Raw genomic sequence first — 18,080 nt, 5'->3', positions numbered from 1 at the left:
TGGAACGAGAAATGCAGCAAAACACAATATGGCTTACAGGACGCTCGCACTGTACTCTTTTACCAAGAATCATATCACCTGACCATGCGGTGAGACGCAGTCTTTGAGAAGTGTGAAAGACGAGATGTCTTATTTTTCTTGAATAGGAGCTCCAAATGTTTAAGTTTTTGAGGAGAAGCAGGCAATCAGAACAACAACAACGAGACCCCAGTCCTCCTCCTGAGAGAAACTCAGCTGATGTGGTAACTGATGGCCCTCAGAAAGAAGATCAACTTGAAGAAGCACTGAAGCCATTGTTTGAGTCGATCATCCCAGGACTGCCAGAGGACTATGTTGGTAGGTGAATAAATCAAGTCAATAGTACTAGTCGCTCACTTGTCAAAGTATTTGCAGCTGATTTGACTAACTACTTGAATTATGGGTAAATCGTTGCAAGGAAGAAAATTGTGGATCGCAGACATCAATGTTAATATTGTCTATTGTTATTGCACTTGAAAATTGCCCAGATTTGCTCATCTTCTTGCTTGTTTAATTAAAGTATAAAGTACTTAGGATTTCCAATTAATTAATAGGCCATTTTACAGTTGTTTGCTCAGCGACCTAGCCTAGGAGTAGCTGCGAGGCTGCCGGTGACCTTGCATTGATACAAACCTCACTGCTTTTATTATGTAAATTGTGTTGTTGTAATTCTTATTAGTCCGTATTAACATTACAAAAGCACGGAGGTTTGTATCAAAGCAGGGTCACCGGCAGCCTCGCTTCCATTCGTAGACCAGGTAACTTGGTTACAACTGTAAAATGGCCTATTTTGCTGCTACAATGCTGCAACGACACCCCTCCCCTCCCCTCACGGCCTCACCCCGCTTTCCAATGTAAAATAAGCTCACATTAACCCTGTTTTGCAGACACCATGGTTTGCATGTACAAAAGTCAGACCGGATTTACTCGAATCGCTCACCTCGCATCCACGTAAAAACGATGATAAAACCTCAAGAAATTACCCTGGCCTTTATCTTTAAGCTAACCTTGGTGAAATCAGCTCAAACGTAAAATTATTTTTGACTTACAAAACCATTTCGGGGAGGCGCAGTGGCCTCATGGTTAGAGTGCTCAACTCTGGATCAAGTGGTTTGGGTTCAGGTCCTGGCTGGGGACATTGTGTTGTGTTCTTAGGGAAGACACTTTACTCTCACAATGCCTCCCTCCACCCAGGTGTATAAATGGGTACCAGCGGAAATGCTGGGGGTAACCCTGCGATGGACTAGCATCCCATCCAGGGAGGAGAGTAGAGTAGTCGCTTCATGCTACAGAAACTAGAGATAAGTGCTGGCCTGATGGGCCTTTCTAGGCTTGTAACAGTGACTTTACCTTTTACAAAACCATTTTTCACTCGATCCGAGGCGAGCGATCCGAGTTGACCTGGGGCCGGTTCCTGAAAGGTGTAATAACTCTATTCCAGATTCCGGCACATTTTATCCCTGAAATAGAGTTATTACACCTTTCAGGAACCAGCCCATGGTGTGACTTTTGTAACTGACCATGGTTTGCCCCATGTCGGTTTCATCCCGTCTTTCTTGACCACTTACAGGGGCTGGTGCTCTGGTGCCAGTTCTCTCCACTTTTATGGCTGTTTCTCCTATTTCAGCTCCTCTTAGTGCTACTTTGCCATCATGGTGTTTCTTGTTCTTCATGCAATAATTGCCAACATACAAATAAGTGCTGTTCATTCTCCAATCTTTCACTACACAGTGTATGCAAAGTATAATCATTTGTCTTCAATCTCTTACGGTAACTCCTGTAATTATTATCATTATCATTGTTTTATGACTGTCACAGCAATTGCTAGTCTGGGGAATTTCCTATGACAGCTAGCCACATGTGCAATTCCCATGGCCTTGGGTGTCTACTACTATTACTACTGCTGCCACTGCACTACCACGACCACCACCATTACTACCACTAATGTACTACTAATACTGATTGTTATTTGTTAGTGTAGGTAATCACATGATTCCAAGTGGAATTTGGAATAAATAACAAGGAGTAAATGTTTTCAAAGATGAACCAGTCTGTAGGGCGAGTGCAATTTGTAGTCTTTCAAAAATTTTACAAGTGCTTATTTATCCCAAAGTGCATGAGAAAAATCATGTGATTACTTATCAATAATATACATGAAAAAATTTGAGATGGTTAAGCAGAAGAAACGCATGCGTATCACGCAATCAGGGAAAAATTACACCATAAATTGCGCCATCCAGGGCGTGCGCTTGATTTGAATACAAAAGATTTGATTGGTTCTGACCAAACCCTATTGATTATTAGCCAATCATAATCCAGAATTTCGATGTGTAATTTGCACTGGTATTACACTTTTTGCACTGTGTTAAACTTGAACTACACTGCTCTCAGTCAATCAGAATCAAGTAATTTTTTCATGTATATTATTATTATTATTATTATTATAATTATTATTATTATTGGTATTATTTTTATTACTATTATTGTTATCTTTACTTAGTCTAACCTTTTTCAACAGTACCTGTTACAGAAATAGAGCGACTTTGGTTGCGATTCCAGCAGCTTGGCCCAAATGATGATGGGACTCTGCCATATGAAGAAATTATTCAACGCGAATTATTTACATCAGATCCTTTTGCCAGACAGGTTATTTTGACAATTTTACATCAATCATCTTTTCTTAATCCATGTTAATGGCATCCATTGTTCCTCCAAAACCTTTTGCTTTTTAAGATAATTATTCACAGATAAAGATCTAGAAATAACCTTGAGACTTTAAATTTGTCAATTGAAAGAAGACTCATTGCATTTGTGTGAAAGGTTAAATTCAGACATTTTAAAGTTACCTCTTTAATAAACCATTCACTCCTTAAACACCCTAGGATGCCGCCAGTTGACGAGTAAAATCGTCTGGTGTTAGACAGAGTAACATCGTCTGGCGTTAGACAGAGTAAAATCTATAAGTGGCACTCTAGGGAGTAAAAGGGTTAAGCTTGAAAGTATTTCTCCTCTAAGAAACTAGTACCTCTCAAAGGTGAAACGTATGACTGTAAAATACATACATGTACATGTAGGAGTACTGATAATTGACTGCAATTTCTCTCCTGGACGTACCACATTGACTTCATCTCAACAAAAACAAGTGAAGGAATTACATGTATTGGTGTTATTGGATACTTGATGGTGTTTACTACACTTTTTTAAGAACATTTAGTGTTCAAGGATTGAACCTTATATTTCTTACGGCCTTGTTGCTTGGAGACAGCTGGCTCTTAAATAATACATATCTTGACAAAATTATTACTTTGAAAAAGTGGGTTCTCTGTTTAGTTTCTTTTATGAACTACTGATCTCACATTGTGCCTCTCACAGTGTGCCTTCCCCTTAATTTCCCTGCTACAGGCCTGATGTAATCTATAGGCTAACTAATTAATTCCTTCAATTAGAAGGACAGTTACTGGTCAGCAATGCCCAAGCAAAGGTTTTTTGGTTGAATAATTAACAGTATGTACATTGTACAAAGAACTTTACATCATTTTTGTTTAGATCTGGAGGACATTTCCAAGGGATGAGGATGGTAATATAACATTCTATTCTTTTGTTGGTGTCTTGATGTGGTGGAAAACTGCACCTTTGGAGCAAAAACTTGAAGGTACTGTTATAATTGTACTTTACATTAATGGAGGAGGTTGAGGAGTAAAATCGCCTGGCGTTAAAATCTGTTAAGTCTCACTCCCAGGGGTCAACGGGTTAAAACAACATGCAAAATCTGGAGTTCAAATTATTAATGTCAGTCAAGAATTATTGTTACTGCTGTCAATCCTTGCCACTCTCACTATCATGCATGTACCGGTATTTACGTTATGCATTAATATTAAAATTTTAATACAGTACCCTGGCTTGAAAAGTAGGCCATAAAAAATGCTGGGAAAAAAAACATTTTGACTTCTTTCAACTAACAGGTTATCCTCTAGTAGTCTGGCAAGGCAGCATAAGTATTTATAGGTGGCTATTGTCACTCACTGTGTGATTTCCTGCTATGGCAATTACTGTGTTGTTACTCACTGAAAATAGTGATTTACAGCTTTTTAACAGTTGGCCAACTGCAGGGACTCCAAAAGAAGATGGCTACAGTTAGTAACTATAGAAAATACACTACCAACTTCACTCTTCACCAATGGCTACTTTGTCTTTGTCTTTGTCTTTGTGTCTGCCCATAAGGACGATATTGTTGATGATTTAAGTCAAAAAATTTGAACCCCATTCAATACTGTGTGAAATATGATTGGTGCAACCTTTTAATATGTAGAATTTTGCTATCTTGTTGAAGCTGCTGTAACAATAAAAGCAGAATGATTGCTGTACAAAGTTTAATTAAAGGTAACATTTCCAATTAATTGAAAATCTCTTTTTTCTCTTCAGGCATCTTTAAGTTACTCAACAGATCACAGCCTTTAGATGTTCAAGGATTGAAGCAAATTATTTTGAAGCTTGACAGTTCTGTAAATGAAGTCAGTATGCGAATTGATCAGTTTTACTTTCTTATGTCATTACAAGGTTCTGACCAGATTGTACTCAGGGGTTGTAATAAAATTCAAAGTTGGCAGCTGGTTTAAGTAGAGTAAACAACTGCTGTCATTGTCAAAATGAATTTTAGTCTAAGGCATGAAAAAATCTGGCTTTAACTACTTAATCAATTCAGGGAAAAAAGTGGCCGACTTCTTTGAGTGAAGTAGCTGACCATTTTTGTCAGTTGTTGGTACTTAATTTGAAACTATTGTGTACTAAATCAGGGATGTTAACATACTTCAATGCAATTACATGGATGACCTCCCCAACAAATAGCTTGCACTGATACAGAGAGTGGCAGCCCTATTTTGATGTAACCTGCCAAGGTGACGTGGCTAATTAATTCTTAAAAGCATCCTATGGATGGCGTAGTGCCAAGCAATGAACTGGACTGATTATCCAGTAGCTTGTATTATTTTAGTCTTATAGCTGGTAAGTTGACTTGTGTTTAACAAGACGTGTTGTTATATGCATAAATTTGTGCAGAAATTTGAGAGTTTTTATCAGTAGTAAGATAACTTAATGCACATTACCGGCTTATTAAATGGAGCTCAAGGACAAGACCATCCTTCTCTGTGTTGATAGCGTGGTGCTCTCGATAAAGTTATTGCTTTAATAGCGAAACGTCAAGGTCTTAAATAACAAGCTAGATATGCTAATTTACTGCACATTGCAAATGCACGTGTAATAAGCTACGTATGCTAATTTCTTGTTGAGTTACATGTTCACGTGTAACACCTTTCCTTTCATAAAAAGGAATGACCAGGATGTTCAGTATCCCCAGATTCCATCCTAATAGCAACAAGTTCTCCTATTAAGTTAATCGCTTTGTATACAGTAAGTCTGGCCAGCCTATTTCAACCCATGGTCTTTAAGCTCCATTAGAATAAAATAATTCGAAAGAGGTCAGGGTGTTCAGATCGTAACATTAACAAGTTCTCCTTGTTTATAACCCTTTGTATACATTAAGTCTGGCCAGCCCACTTAAAGCCATCAAGATGTGTTGTTATATGCATAAATTTGTGCAGAAATTTGAGAGTTTTTATCAGTGGTTTAAGATCATAACGTAATGCTCATGTCATAAAACCAAAGTAATTACTTGGACAGAGACAATCCAGTAAACCAATCAAAACTTGAAGTAATAGCCCTTTTCACGGTTAGTTTCGCTCATTTGCATTTACAATATAAATATCTAACATGGGTGTGAGGCAATTTCGGGTTAAAACTACAAAATAGCCCGAAATTGCCTCACATACATGCTAGATTACATTGTAATGCAAATGAGAAAAACTAACCGTGAAAAGAATCAATTACACGTAGCCGACACAAAGCATGGGGAAAGTGTGCATGTGCTGGCCACGGTTGGTTTTGGTTTTACTTCTGATTGGTTGAAGATCGCTCTTGTAAAAACCAGGCATGGATACTGTTGCATCTTTTGACAGTTTTTAGCATGACTTTTGATGACAATAATAATTCTAGTAATAGGCCATTTCCATGTTCATGTCTGCCTCCTCTTCAAAGCGAGTCTAAGTGCAAAGTTTTTCTTACGAAGATTAGTTTTCATTCACATGTAAAGTAGAACTAATAACCCACGCAAAATAGACTCGCTTCAAAGAGGAGGCAGACATGAACTCTGAAATGGCATATTGAGAAGACGGGACATAGGCACCCAAGGCTGCCAATGAGAACTTCAAGTTTTAATGTCTGTGGAGCACTTAGGTACAACATACAGTCATGTAATAATAATAATAATAATAATAATAATAATAATTTATTGATTTATAATGCATCTTTTCCATTGGATAATCAAAAGCACATGACAATAGAAAAATCTTCTCATCAAAATTACAAAATAATAATTGTAATTTTGATTATTTGAGTGAAGAAATGTCCCAAATTATAAGCAATAAATTCTTGTTTCTTGGTTCCTTCAGGAAACTGCCAGATCAAAGGCGGAATTGTTGGTGAAAACAATAGATGATAAATTACAAGGTTTGAGAATCAATTCCAGTGCAATATTGCAAATGACAGAGGGCCCTTGCATTTGATTTGATCAAAGACCATTTTAATAATAATTATTACAAGTGGCTTGGTGAATGTTTGTAATATCAACTTTCTTTATAACGTATAATTCAGAAAGTGATGTTTAAAAAAATGACCAGCAGTGTTTTATCGGGGTTGAAAACATGAGGAATATAGCCGAGTGTTTTTAGACCAGGTAAAGTGTGAGTTTTTTGAACGGCTTCAAAAACATTCCACAAAAGTGTGTCCCTCTGGACTCAGAACAATGGTTCAAATTGTGAGAGGAGAGTATTAGCATACAAGAAAAACAAGCTATGCCTTATTAGAATACTAACGAGGAGTGTTTAATCAGGATATAAAGCTCATGCATGTCATGTTTCATCGGCATTTTGATAGGCTGTTACGCTAATGAATTATTAATGACTTTTGAAGGATGTTTTAAGAATGCAGGCAAACCCAGTTAATAATTTTATTGATTCTTCTTGAAATCAACCAGATTATTTTTTGAAAATTGAAATTTGCTAAAACTGACTGCAGATTATGTGATTTTTCCTTTTAATAGGGTTTATTGATGCTGATCAGTGGATGAAATGGGTTTTACAACTTCCAGAAGATGAAATCACCAAACTCACCAACTTTGACATCTTACCAGCTGAAATAGACTCTCAACCACCCAGCAGTTCAATGTATGTTTCATTTGAAATTCCTTTGACAAGAAGGCCTTAATCAGTTAATGATTAATTAACACTAATAAAATTATCAGTCAGTATAATCATGGATTTTTGGAGTTCGAGGTGCCTCAGTGGTTGGATCAGTTGTGATGTTTCTAGCAGGGCAGTGGTGTCTCTCTTTTGTTTGAACATCCAAAATGACCGAACAAACAATGGTTTAACAATGGTTTTGCATTATCGGTAGAGCAAAAGAGAGGCTGCTTGTGGTCATGGAGGTGGCATGATCTCACCCAAAAATTATTACTCCCAGTGCACCTTAGGGCACCCCCAGTTGCTGAGTAAAATCGTCTGGTATTAAACAGAGTAAAATCTGTGAAGTCTCAATCCTGGGTGTCAATGGATTAAGTTGTCAGTTCACAAAAAGTTAGAATTTATTTTCTGGTAGCCTAAAGGATATTTTTCATCTCATGTAGGTATGATTTGTACATTTCCCTCCTCAATTACAATGGACATTGCTGCCATGTCATGCCAAAGTCAATACACTATTAATTACCCAACATTATCTTTGACTACTTTTAAAAGAACTTGCATACACCTGTATCATGATTGTTTGTCAACAGATCTGAGCCAGAGAGTGAACCTATAATTTCAGATGAATTATTGGTGGATGTAGCGGGTAAAATTGGAGAGAGAGACTGGACTCCACTTGCTCATAACCTTGGCTTCACCAAGCAAGAAATACGAGATGTGAAAAACAACTACCCAAATCGCTCACGAGAACAGACTTATCAAATTTTGTTGCTTTGGAAACAGAAAATGGGTCATGCTGCGACCCAAACTGCACTGGAGCAATCTTTGAGGAACTCTGGGTTTGAAGCACAATCTAGTTTGTCCTGATTAAAACAGTGAAAAAAGATAAAGAAATAAAGAAACAATTACTGACAATTATGAAGGAATGAAATAGATAACTTGGCATTGGCTGCTTTACAAAGCGGTTATTCCTCAGGACACTAAATCTTGATTGAATGAATTGCAGTTAAAGATGTTTGAAAAGGAGAAGGCATAATTATAACGATATTCACTGTTTATAAACAATTCTTTTGATTTTTAAATTTTGTCAACCACAGAACAAAAGAACCAAAGTTTGTTTCGACAGCCAATAGATCTCTGGTTGGCACATTAAATGACTGTCACAACAGGTGACGCAATGGTGAGTATCTGCTTCCACTGCGGCCGCTGAGCAGGTTCCAACACTGCCTGGCCATAGTAAAGATAGAGAAAAACATGAACAAATGAATTCATTTGCAACATTCGCCGGCCAAGGAGTGATGTGATGGGCATAGTCACTTAGCAGTAAGATGTAAAGTGGAGAACTGGAGGTGGGTCAACCCTGTTCTGCCAAGCTATGTCACAGAGCATGATCCATCATGACATGAAATGTTTGTGATTGAACCCTTAAGTATACAGCCATGTTTTCTCATGTCGAAGAGATGAATCATTGAGCTAAGATATCAGTGTAACATGTAAGGATCCCTCCTTTTAGCCCAAGAACAAAATTAATGGTTGATGCCAATGAGGAAAGTTATGATTTATAATATTTTAATATTTCTTGTGAAAAACCAATGTTCAAGCCAGAGTAAAATTGTCTCTGGGGAATTTTGATGGATTTAAAACAAAAATTAATGGTTTAATTAAATCACAGAGGACACAACACTTCATAATTATTTTCATTGGTGGCCTGGCATAATATCAATGAATGAAGGGGTAGTTTCTAAAGAAACTGTGGTGCTGCGTCGGTGGGGAAGGGAGGGACTCATCAGAGGTATTTCGCTATGGATGTTTCAAACACTACATTTGAAATCCTCCTAGCATTCATATGGCATTGGCAATTTGGCCTTATACCTCAAGAGAATTTCTCATATATGCCAATAAACAATCGTTATTATTGTTTACTAGCATGTTATGGGAAGTGAAGTGTATAGACCTTATTCATAAATGGTGGTCAATTTATAATTCTTTTGTCGAAGTGCAAATTAGCCTACCAAGCCTCGATACCCTACAGTGAATTGAAAAGAATTCTTGCTCTAAAATGAGGCTTGGTAGGCTAATTTGCACGTGGACAAAAGAATTATAAATGTGACCGCCATTTATGAATAAGGTCTATTACATTGCACACTTTCATGTCTTGCTTAGCTAATATACAATTTAAGTTTTGTTCATGCCAAGAAAAGAAAAAAAATCAAAACAATTTCCCAGTTCCAAAACTTGTCTTTGGATTTCACTTATCAAGATCCCAAAGTTGCCCAGACAATGATGAAGCTATTATAGTTATATCTAGAAGTGAACCGCATTCTTTATTTATTATCTTTGCAGCATATGCATTGAACGAATAAAAACCCATTGATACAGAACATTTTATTTATAGTTGAGTGACATGATCTGCTCAAACAGATCATATTTCTCTCTCCCTTTTATAATTTTTATTATAGTTATCAAGACGGAATGTTGTAAAAGACCCTTTAAATTGTTAACAGATTCCTTTTTCGTTTTTATCTAATTATTGGTTTTCTGAAGTTGTGTATTTTAATGGTGAATTTTGTAAAGACACAAGTACATTGTGGCTCTGTTTTATCAATCATGGATTGAGACGCAGCTTTGAGACACAATACTCTCCCCAGCACATGTGCAGTTCTGAGTATAGCAGACCACAAGCGGCCCAGTCACAGAGGGTAAAAAAATTATAAGGATTTGTATGGGAATCTTGATAACAAACTGAAAAAGACATTTAGATGCAAAAGTTCTCAATGAAAACGCTGTACTTTATTGTTGTGGTGTCGCTTGTTGTGTAGTTATTTGCCTGATTCATTGTGATTTAAATTAAATGACTTCTCAAATTCCTGGGTTGTCACTCGTACATAATAATGTTATTTGGATAAAAAAGAGCCACAAATAGTTGTGTTGCATTAGACAGTTACACTCCTAGGAGTCAATGGGCTTTTATTATTATAATGTAATTATTATTTATTCATTTCAAGCAAAGATTGACAAGCTACAGTGTATTATAAATATGAGATGCATATCTGGGATGAACTTGGGCAAACATTTGAAGCACATTGGTGGGAGCCATTTTAATTTAAAATTAGTGCACCAGCCAGATGTATAATTTTGTGCAAAAAATTCTAGTGACTTCACTGGTCACATTCATCCTGTATACAGATGCACAACAGACAGATTGTGCATGCATCTTTGAAGCTGCACAAAGAAGTTAGTTTGTCTAGATCCATATTTTGTCTCTTACATAAGTTGAAGGATTAAAGAGGACGCATCGATTCTCTGTGACTATGAGTTTCATGTTCTGTCTGACGAGCGCTTAGGTGCGAAACTCAGAGTCACAGAATCGATGCGTCCTCTTTAATCCTTCAACTTACCGGTATGTATACTTAGCTCTGCTACCACAGCATTGAGCACTTTATGCCAAGGTAGACTCTACCTCCACATTTATTTTGTCTTTTATCTATTTTTATATTAGGCTGGTGACATAGACCTAAATGTTTGCCCAGGTTTTGTCGCAGACTCCTTCTGCTCCTCTAGCATAAGTAATTAAATAACGCACGAGGAAAGGAAGAATTAAGTGCACAATACAGTGTAAGTTTCATTTCAATAATGTAAAATAACTAGAGCATTGTTGAAAAAAGCTAGTTGGGAACACCCGGTAAATAATCTAAGGGATGAGGAATCAGGTCTTTTAAATCTCTTTTGCATACAAGCTACAGCAAAGAGAGAAATAAGATGAGAAAAGTAATAAATAGGTACATATGCAAATTACCGGTATGTAAATTTAGGTTCATTTTTGTGAAATTTGTATCACAATGTAAATGTACAGTGTAGAATATAAGTGCTCTTGCTGTTTAATATAATTTAAAAAATGAATGAAAAGATTAAATTTTGTGTAATGCAGTATGAGAAGTCTGATTATTAAATATGAACAATAATTATTTATTAAGATATAAAATTAATCTTCTGCAGGTTTCACTCATTTTTCTTGTTAAGTTTGACTTTGACAAAAGCATGATAATAAAAATTGCCAAACAATGCCATCATACTCATGTCATAAAATATAGCAAAAATACAGAAACCATGGTGCAAGTAACCAAACCATGCGTGGATAAGACCGACCACAAACTGAAACAACTGGAGCTGAGTCATTCTCTGCTTCCACTGCGGCCTCTGAGCAGGTTGCAACGCTGACTGGCCATAGTAAAGATAGAGAAAAACATGAACAAATGAATTCATTCCCAACATGACGCCAATGGCTGGCCAAGGAGTGAAGCGAAGGGCATAGTCACTTAGCAGTAAGATAGATGTATGGTGGTATACCTGAAACAGAAGTCAATCTTAGTAACAACAACAACAACAACAACAACAGCAACAACTTCATTTGGCACTGCTAAAGAAAATATGTTTACAACAAGAAACAAAAAATGGGCACCATGCCATTTAGAATAGTAGCAGAGGTAATCAAGCTAAATGGCCATTTCCAAGATGTAACATACCCTTCATAAATAATATATGAAGGGCATGTTCAATCTTGGATGTGGAGTTACATGTAAAAGCAAAATGTCAGGGTCTGACCATTTTTAGGTGCCCTTTCAAAGGCAGCAGTCTCGTCTCATTTCAAGCCCCTAAGTGGTTAGTATAGTTGGATTCTGAACTCCCAGCCCGGTAGTCTACTAAAACAACAATAATCCAAAACTCTGTCATGACAATGATTAACTTACATGAAGGAATGTGATTTGCCGTTGCCTGTGCCTAAGAATCATGAAGACTGTATCCAGAAGCTCCAAGTATTTGGTGAACACATAGACAACAAATGCATGTTTCACATCAGCATCATGAACCATGGCAAATGTGTAAAGCAGACCACCTTGATAATAAGCTTTCACAATGACACCAAAGGAGTAAAGGCTGAGAACACTACAGATAAAGTTGTATGCCACCAACACCTGGATCGAAACACAATTATTTTTATGAGCAATATGGATAGGTGGAATACAAGTCAAGCAATAACCAGGCTTAAGTGCTGCACATTAGACCCATATGAAATTAGGAGCTCAATGGTATTTCACCTTTTGAGGACAGTTCACTATACAAAATTAATGCTTTGATCTTAGAGGAAAAGAGAATCCTTTCAAGTTCACTTAGCAGAGGCTTAATGATGGGTACTGTCCAGTACTATCATCATCGTCATTATTATAATTATAATTATCATCATTATCATCTTTATTAATAGGGTTAAATGTTATTTAACTTAGTTTACCACTAGGAGCAAGTGTACTCAATGCTTGGTGTGGTGTTGGTGTTTATGTCTGTACTGTGTGGTCAGGTGTCAGGCCATTAGCATTCTGGCATTTTTTCAGGTGTTGTGTTACTGTGATGGGCATGTCAGGGTGTTCCCTGTTCCACTGCGTCAGTGGTATTCTGATGCGGTTTCTGCAGTGTTCTTTGCATGTGCTTGTAGCTTTACTCTGCTCGGCAGAGTGCCGAGTGCTTTCTTCTACCACTGTGTTATCCTGCCCCCCATACAATGATTGTGTAAAGAGATCCTCAACCATTGCCCTCGATATTCCTTCAGTGAAATTTTTTGCCAGTTGTAACAAGGCGAAGTACATGTCCATTAAAAAAAATTGAGTTGAAGACTCTAAGTGGTGCAGTTTCCTGCATTTTGAGGACAACTTAAAGGGTTTCTCTATAGCACCAAACAGTTGTCTAAACTAACAATAGAATATCTGGCATAAAGTACTTCCAAATATTAAAGGCTATTTACATCTGTCCTTCTTCTTTCATAATTGAATAAACGCTCAAGGATAACTCAGTCACCTTTTGCAGTCCTAGAGGTGAAGTGTGTCGCTTCCATAGCAAAGATGCAGGGATGAGGATCAAGTACACCAGAGCAACAGGGAATGATGGCAATTGTATAACAGCTTTGGAGAAATTTAAATATTTCACTGCAGAAAAAACGGAAATGGAAATCCATCATTTAACATTTAACTTCCAATAACAATACTTATTTTTATTCTTTCAGTTCTCATTATCATCTTCATCCCTCTCATCCCTGAACTGCCTGAATGAGGTTGACCTATATTCCCTTGAACCAGAAATTCCTTGAGATGGCTTGGGAAGCTTTAAACATTGCCCCATCTGGACTCTAAGGAGGGGAAATCACACTCTTGTCAAACAGATCACTCAGTCCAGTCAGGGAAAGTTGCCCAAGTAGGGGGCTGTGGGAGGATATTGAGTCACCCATGTAGGGAACTGAGGAATGAGTTGATACCCCATCGCGAGAGTGGAGGGACTGTAAACTGCAGGGTGCAGGTTGGGGTTGCAGGTCACTGTTTCACCATAGCTGAAACAACCCAAACCTTTACTTACAGTATGCTAACATTAGGCCTAAAAAATAATGTTTAAGCCTAAGCTTACATGTAGCATTTTTGTAAAGGTTGGGTTGTTTCAGTTATGGTGAAACAATGACCTGCAACCCCAACCTGCACTTTACATCCTTTGACCTGAGAGGGGAGGTGTAGAAGGGGATTAGGCCCTTTTCTATTCTTTCCATGGTATCCCACTGCTCATGCACAGCACAAACTGGTCTCTTTAGTTCAATCAGTGTAAAGTCGTTGCAATTATTTAACAATTATCGGGCAAGGTTGAGCAAAATATTGTGAAATGTCAGTGGTGAGCACATCGATTATTTGCCGATGCCGAAGGCTGAGGCAAATAATTGATCTGTGAGACACTGGTAAATCACATTATCATTCGATGACTGAGTTTGTTTTTCACAATTCCCAACAATTAAGACGAGTTTTTTTTGAACTTCGAGCATTGCGCGGCCAAAAATACCATAATAATCTTTTGCCGCCAGTCAATTTTAGTTGGAATCACGTGTGTTTCGCGCCAGGGAATATTTTGATGGCCGCCACAATCATTTCGACTCAGAAAAAGTCCTGTTCCCTGGCTCATTTCTAACCTTTGTCGGAAGGATATGAAGCATTTTGTGGTACAAAAACGCCTAGGATGCAAATGGGAGATTTGCTTCAGTAGACTTGCCATGAGATGCGAACAATGCCGGCCGTTTGTCACAGAAGTTATGGCTGATTCTGACGGTTTGAGACGGTTTACTGTGGATACTATCTTGCCAAATGAATTCATTAAAGGTATGTAATTGTTTTACTTCTATAACCTAAGTTATTTCAATAACAATTGATACTTTAAAACTCTGAAATCTCTTTGAAAGGCTGTGTTAAAGCACAATTAACTTAAGGGTCGAGCGTTAAGCCGGTCGAGCTCAACTTGTGTTCTCCAATTCATTGAGCGAGATTTTCCCTTGAGAAAAAAAAAGCTCAAACGAGATTATTTGTGAACTTTATGAAACTGCCAACACTTCAAAATGAAGGTTTTGACTTCACCTGTTCTGTTGAAACCGTAATTTTGTTAGTTGTTTCAGCGTAAGCGGAATATACATCCTTGAGTTTTTATGCGTTTGGGAATTGAAAATAAAATACACCGTTGTGCGAAACCCATATTACTTACCTCTTTCTTGTCAGGCTACGCTGCAAAAATCTTGTTGTACCAAGGATTGCACGTCGTAATTGAAAGTTTCTAGATGTTGTACACTTGATTTGAGCATTATTTGCTTTAAATGTATTTGAACCGGTTGTCTGATCTCGTCTCAAACTTGCAGGGTAGTGCATTTCTCAACTTTAAACATCGCCCTTTCAGCAAGAGATCTGCTTCCATTTGGTAAGTACTGGATTACTGATCATACTATTATTTTGAACATCACCTCTGGTGCTTTCACTTTGCATAGTAAAATGCTTTTGAAATCATGAACTTTTCCAATCATCCGCGATTCCTTTGTGGCAGAGATAATTGGTTAACGAATTCTTTATGGCAGCACTGTTTATCCGCTTTGTTGTAAGTTCATTGTATAGTGTACCAGACATATGTCACTACAATACAGAACGTTAAAGTGCAAGCTTTTCAGTGCTACCTAAATAAATGTGGTTTTGTTTTGAACCAGTTGCGTAATTTTAGTTTGAAAATACAACACCTCAATTTGTTTACATAATTGACATTCGAAACCACTTGCGTTCGAGCTTCCTGCACGTGCGAGGGTTCTTTAGCCTGAAGGTTGTACTTTTCATATTTGGACAACAACAACTTTGCCTTGCACATTATTTTTGGAAAGTTCACATCATTTCCAATAATTTTTATTGCTCAAAAAGGTGAAGGTGATGCCAAAAAAATTAAGTTAGACTGCTGGCGTGTGGAAAGAGCAAAGCTGTGGAAATGTCCTGTTAGATGCTGTTGGAAGATGTACCACTGGAGCAAAAATATGTTCGTTCTGAATTTTCTTGTACCGGAAACAGTCATATATTATTTGTTGACGTCTTTGCTTTGCTCATTAATCCTGGAGTTATGTCTGGTTTACGTTGGCTCCTCAACATTTCACCTAAACGAGTTAGCAGCTTATCTACCAGGATGAAATACTCCGCGCCAAGTTTTGTGCAAATATTAGAGTCCTGCCTTCTCTGCCATTATTTTGAAATTTCCTGCAGACAAACCCTTAAAAATTGTACTAAAGCTTATAGGTCTAATCTCCAGTTGTTCACATTCCTGTTTACAATGTATATCTGTCATAAAAGGCAGACTTATTTTGCTTAATTGAACCACAAAACAGGTTGATTTCCTCCTCCTAATAATTCACTCATCCATGATTTTTGTTTTCCATCACAGGGGCCACTTTTATAAGATGAATACTCTTCACTGTCTAGATGATGGATAATTCTAATACAAAAGCAATGGTTTCTGGTGGAAGTTTATGACCATATTGGCGTCTTATTTTCGGAAGTGCTGCTCCTGGACCATACATCTTACTATAAAGTCTAGCTTTTGTTAATTCGTAGTCTGTGCATGATACTTCTTCTCCTCGACTGTTAGTAAACCTGAACATTTGCTTAATTTCCTTATTTGTGTATTGCTGTGCCACACAGCTCAACAGTTCAACCCATTTGGGACTTCCAGGCCTCTCTCTGGAGTAGCTGAGAGCTAAGCCCTCCATGATGTTAGCATTTGCATTCACTTTTTCCTGAATGGAATTTGAAAGAAGTGAAGACAATGGCTTGCTCCTTTTACTTTTTACTTCTAGTAAGAAACACCTCCTGGAGAGTGAGGTCTGCATGTTTACAATCATGTTTCCAAAACATTGCTAAAGCCAGTATTCGTGCGAAGTACTGATAGAGGTGAAAAATATTGTGATCTTATTTTTTTATTATCAAAGGTAAAGGAAAAATGTCCTGACGTTGAATTAGTCAGTAATAATTACTGACTCTGATCTGATTATTAGAACGCAAAAAGAGTACTCTTTATAGCCTGGATTATTTTTCTATTTTAGGGAATAATGCATACAAGTACAAACTCACATATAAGAACCTAGTTCAGGCTGAAATTTGGCATTTTAAAAATACCCAAAAATACAAGAACCTGCTGAGCCTGGCAAAGAAAAAGAGGTACTTTTACAAAAAAAATCACCCTCGAGAAAACTCCTGTTATAGACCTAATCGGCTAACTCAATGTTGTACCCAATTCAAACCCTTTGGGAATAAAACGTTTTGTTTCAGTTATTTCCATATCATTTAAATATGAATGGTACATAATGCAAATACAATACTCAAAGAATCTTAATCTCAGGAGATTTGAATTGGGTAGAACATTGAGTTAGCCGATTAGGTCTATTGTGTATATGTTTTCTTTGATTGGCATTTTATTGGATTTTCTCTAGAAATATGTTTTCCATAAAGCTACAGTGCAATACTAGTACTGTCTACATATCTTATGAATAAAAATTAATATAGAAATTTATTGTTGTTCCTCTGAGAAATAGGAACCTATTAAGAAACTACATGTAATCAGCCTGAATTATGAAAAAATAGCCTAAAATATTAGAACCTGCGCAGCCCGACCTCGAAAATTCTAGGTTCATTTGTGTGGGTCTTCACTGTATTTTGTAGGGTTACCAGTAGTAACTTTTACCCTGTTATACAAGCATGACAGTATGCCATGTTTTCAGTTTCGCGGGCTTGGAAGATCCTTGAATTGTGTTCATCTTTTCATTATCAATCCAAATAAACTGAAAAACCAACTAGTAAGATAGAATATGTATGGTAGAATTTTACCATGTGAGTTAAAAGAAGGAAAGTTTACCCCATCAAATTGGCCTTCAAGAATTTCCTGGCAGATCTGTTCATTTGAGGCACCCATGTTTTCAACTTCTGTTTTAAGTTCAGCCACTTTTTGCCTTGCACAGTTTTAAAGTTCGTTTCAAATCCTCCGCTGAGTTCGCTTTGATGTCAGTTCATATGACACTGGGGCACAACCAACTTGATTTTGAATAGAATTGTTTGCAGACAGGGGCTGTGGAACACTTTTGTTTACACTGGGTGACAGGCTGTGCAGCCTTACATAACATGCACCACAGCACCTTAAACTGCTTATGAGGTCCAAAAAAGTTTTCTTAGTTTCAGGGAACAAATCATCTACTGACTTTGTGGACTTTGGTAGTGACCTTAAATGTTTTAGCTTGTACAGCGGAGTTGTACATTTGGATGCTGAACATCTGAGGTGGATAGTGGTATTCCTACAGGCTTGACATTTTTCCTTTAACATCATTTATGGGACGAGATTCTTCCTTCCTTGTAGGTTTTTTACATATACTACAAGTAAGTATTCATGAAGACATTGTTT

The 18,080-nt window shown here is 37.3% G+C and overlaps 2 protein-coding genes and 1 long non-coding RNA gene across 3 annotated transcripts in view; 2 read left to right on the top strand and 1 right to left on the bottom strand.

The window, feature by feature from the left end:
* The first annotated feature begins 2 nt into the window (after window positions 1-2).
* Window positions 3-11,240, top strand: LOC138004326 (uncharacterized). The gene is made up of 7 exons (XM_068850808.1): window positions 3-336; window positions 2,537-2,664; window positions 3,565-3,670; window positions 4,441-4,529; window positions 6,522-6,579; window positions 7,172-7,295; window positions 7,901-11,240. The coding sequence occupies exons 1-7, from the start codon at window positions 156-158 to the stop codon at window positions 8,175-8,177; spliced, it is 963 nt and encodes a 320-aa protein (XP_068706909.1). The 5' UTR covers window positions 3-155; the 3' UTR covers window positions 8,178-11,240.
* A 65-nt stretch (window positions 11,241-11,305) lies between these two features.
* The window catches only part of LOC138004327 (very long chain fatty acid elongase 5-like), a 10,011-nt gene continuing 3,236 nt past the window's right edge, over window positions 11,306-18,080 (bottom strand). The window contains exons 2-4 of the mRNA XM_068850809.1: window positions 13,158-13,285; window positions 12,059-12,283; window positions 11,306-11,657 (exon numbers count right to left, since the gene is read on the bottom strand). Of these exons, the coding sequence (XP_068706910.1) occupies window positions 11,310-11,657; window positions 12,059-12,283; window positions 13,158-13,285 (701 nt within the window). The 3' untranslated portion in view covers window positions 11,306-11,309. The remainder of the gene's footprint in view (window positions 11,658-12,058; window positions 12,284-13,157; window positions 13,286-18,080) is intronic.
* On the top strand, window positions 13,868-16,703 carry LOC138004329 (uncharacterized). The gene is made up of 3 exons (XR_011123780.1): window positions 13,868-14,491; window positions 15,019-15,077; window positions 16,074-16,703. It is a non-coding gene; the product is annotated as an uncharacterized lncRNA (long non-coding RNA).

This window comes from Montipora foliosa, chromosome 5, assembly GCF_036669935.1.
Source record: "Montipora foliosa isolate CH-2021 chromosome 5, ASM3666993v2, whole genome shotgun sequence".
Taxonomy (NCBI): Eukaryota; Metazoa; Cnidaria; class Anthozoa; order Scleractinia; family Acroporidae; genus Montipora; species Montipora foliosa.
Note: the sequence above shows the minus strand (reverse complement) of the source record. Positions and strands in the feature narration are given on the sequence as shown.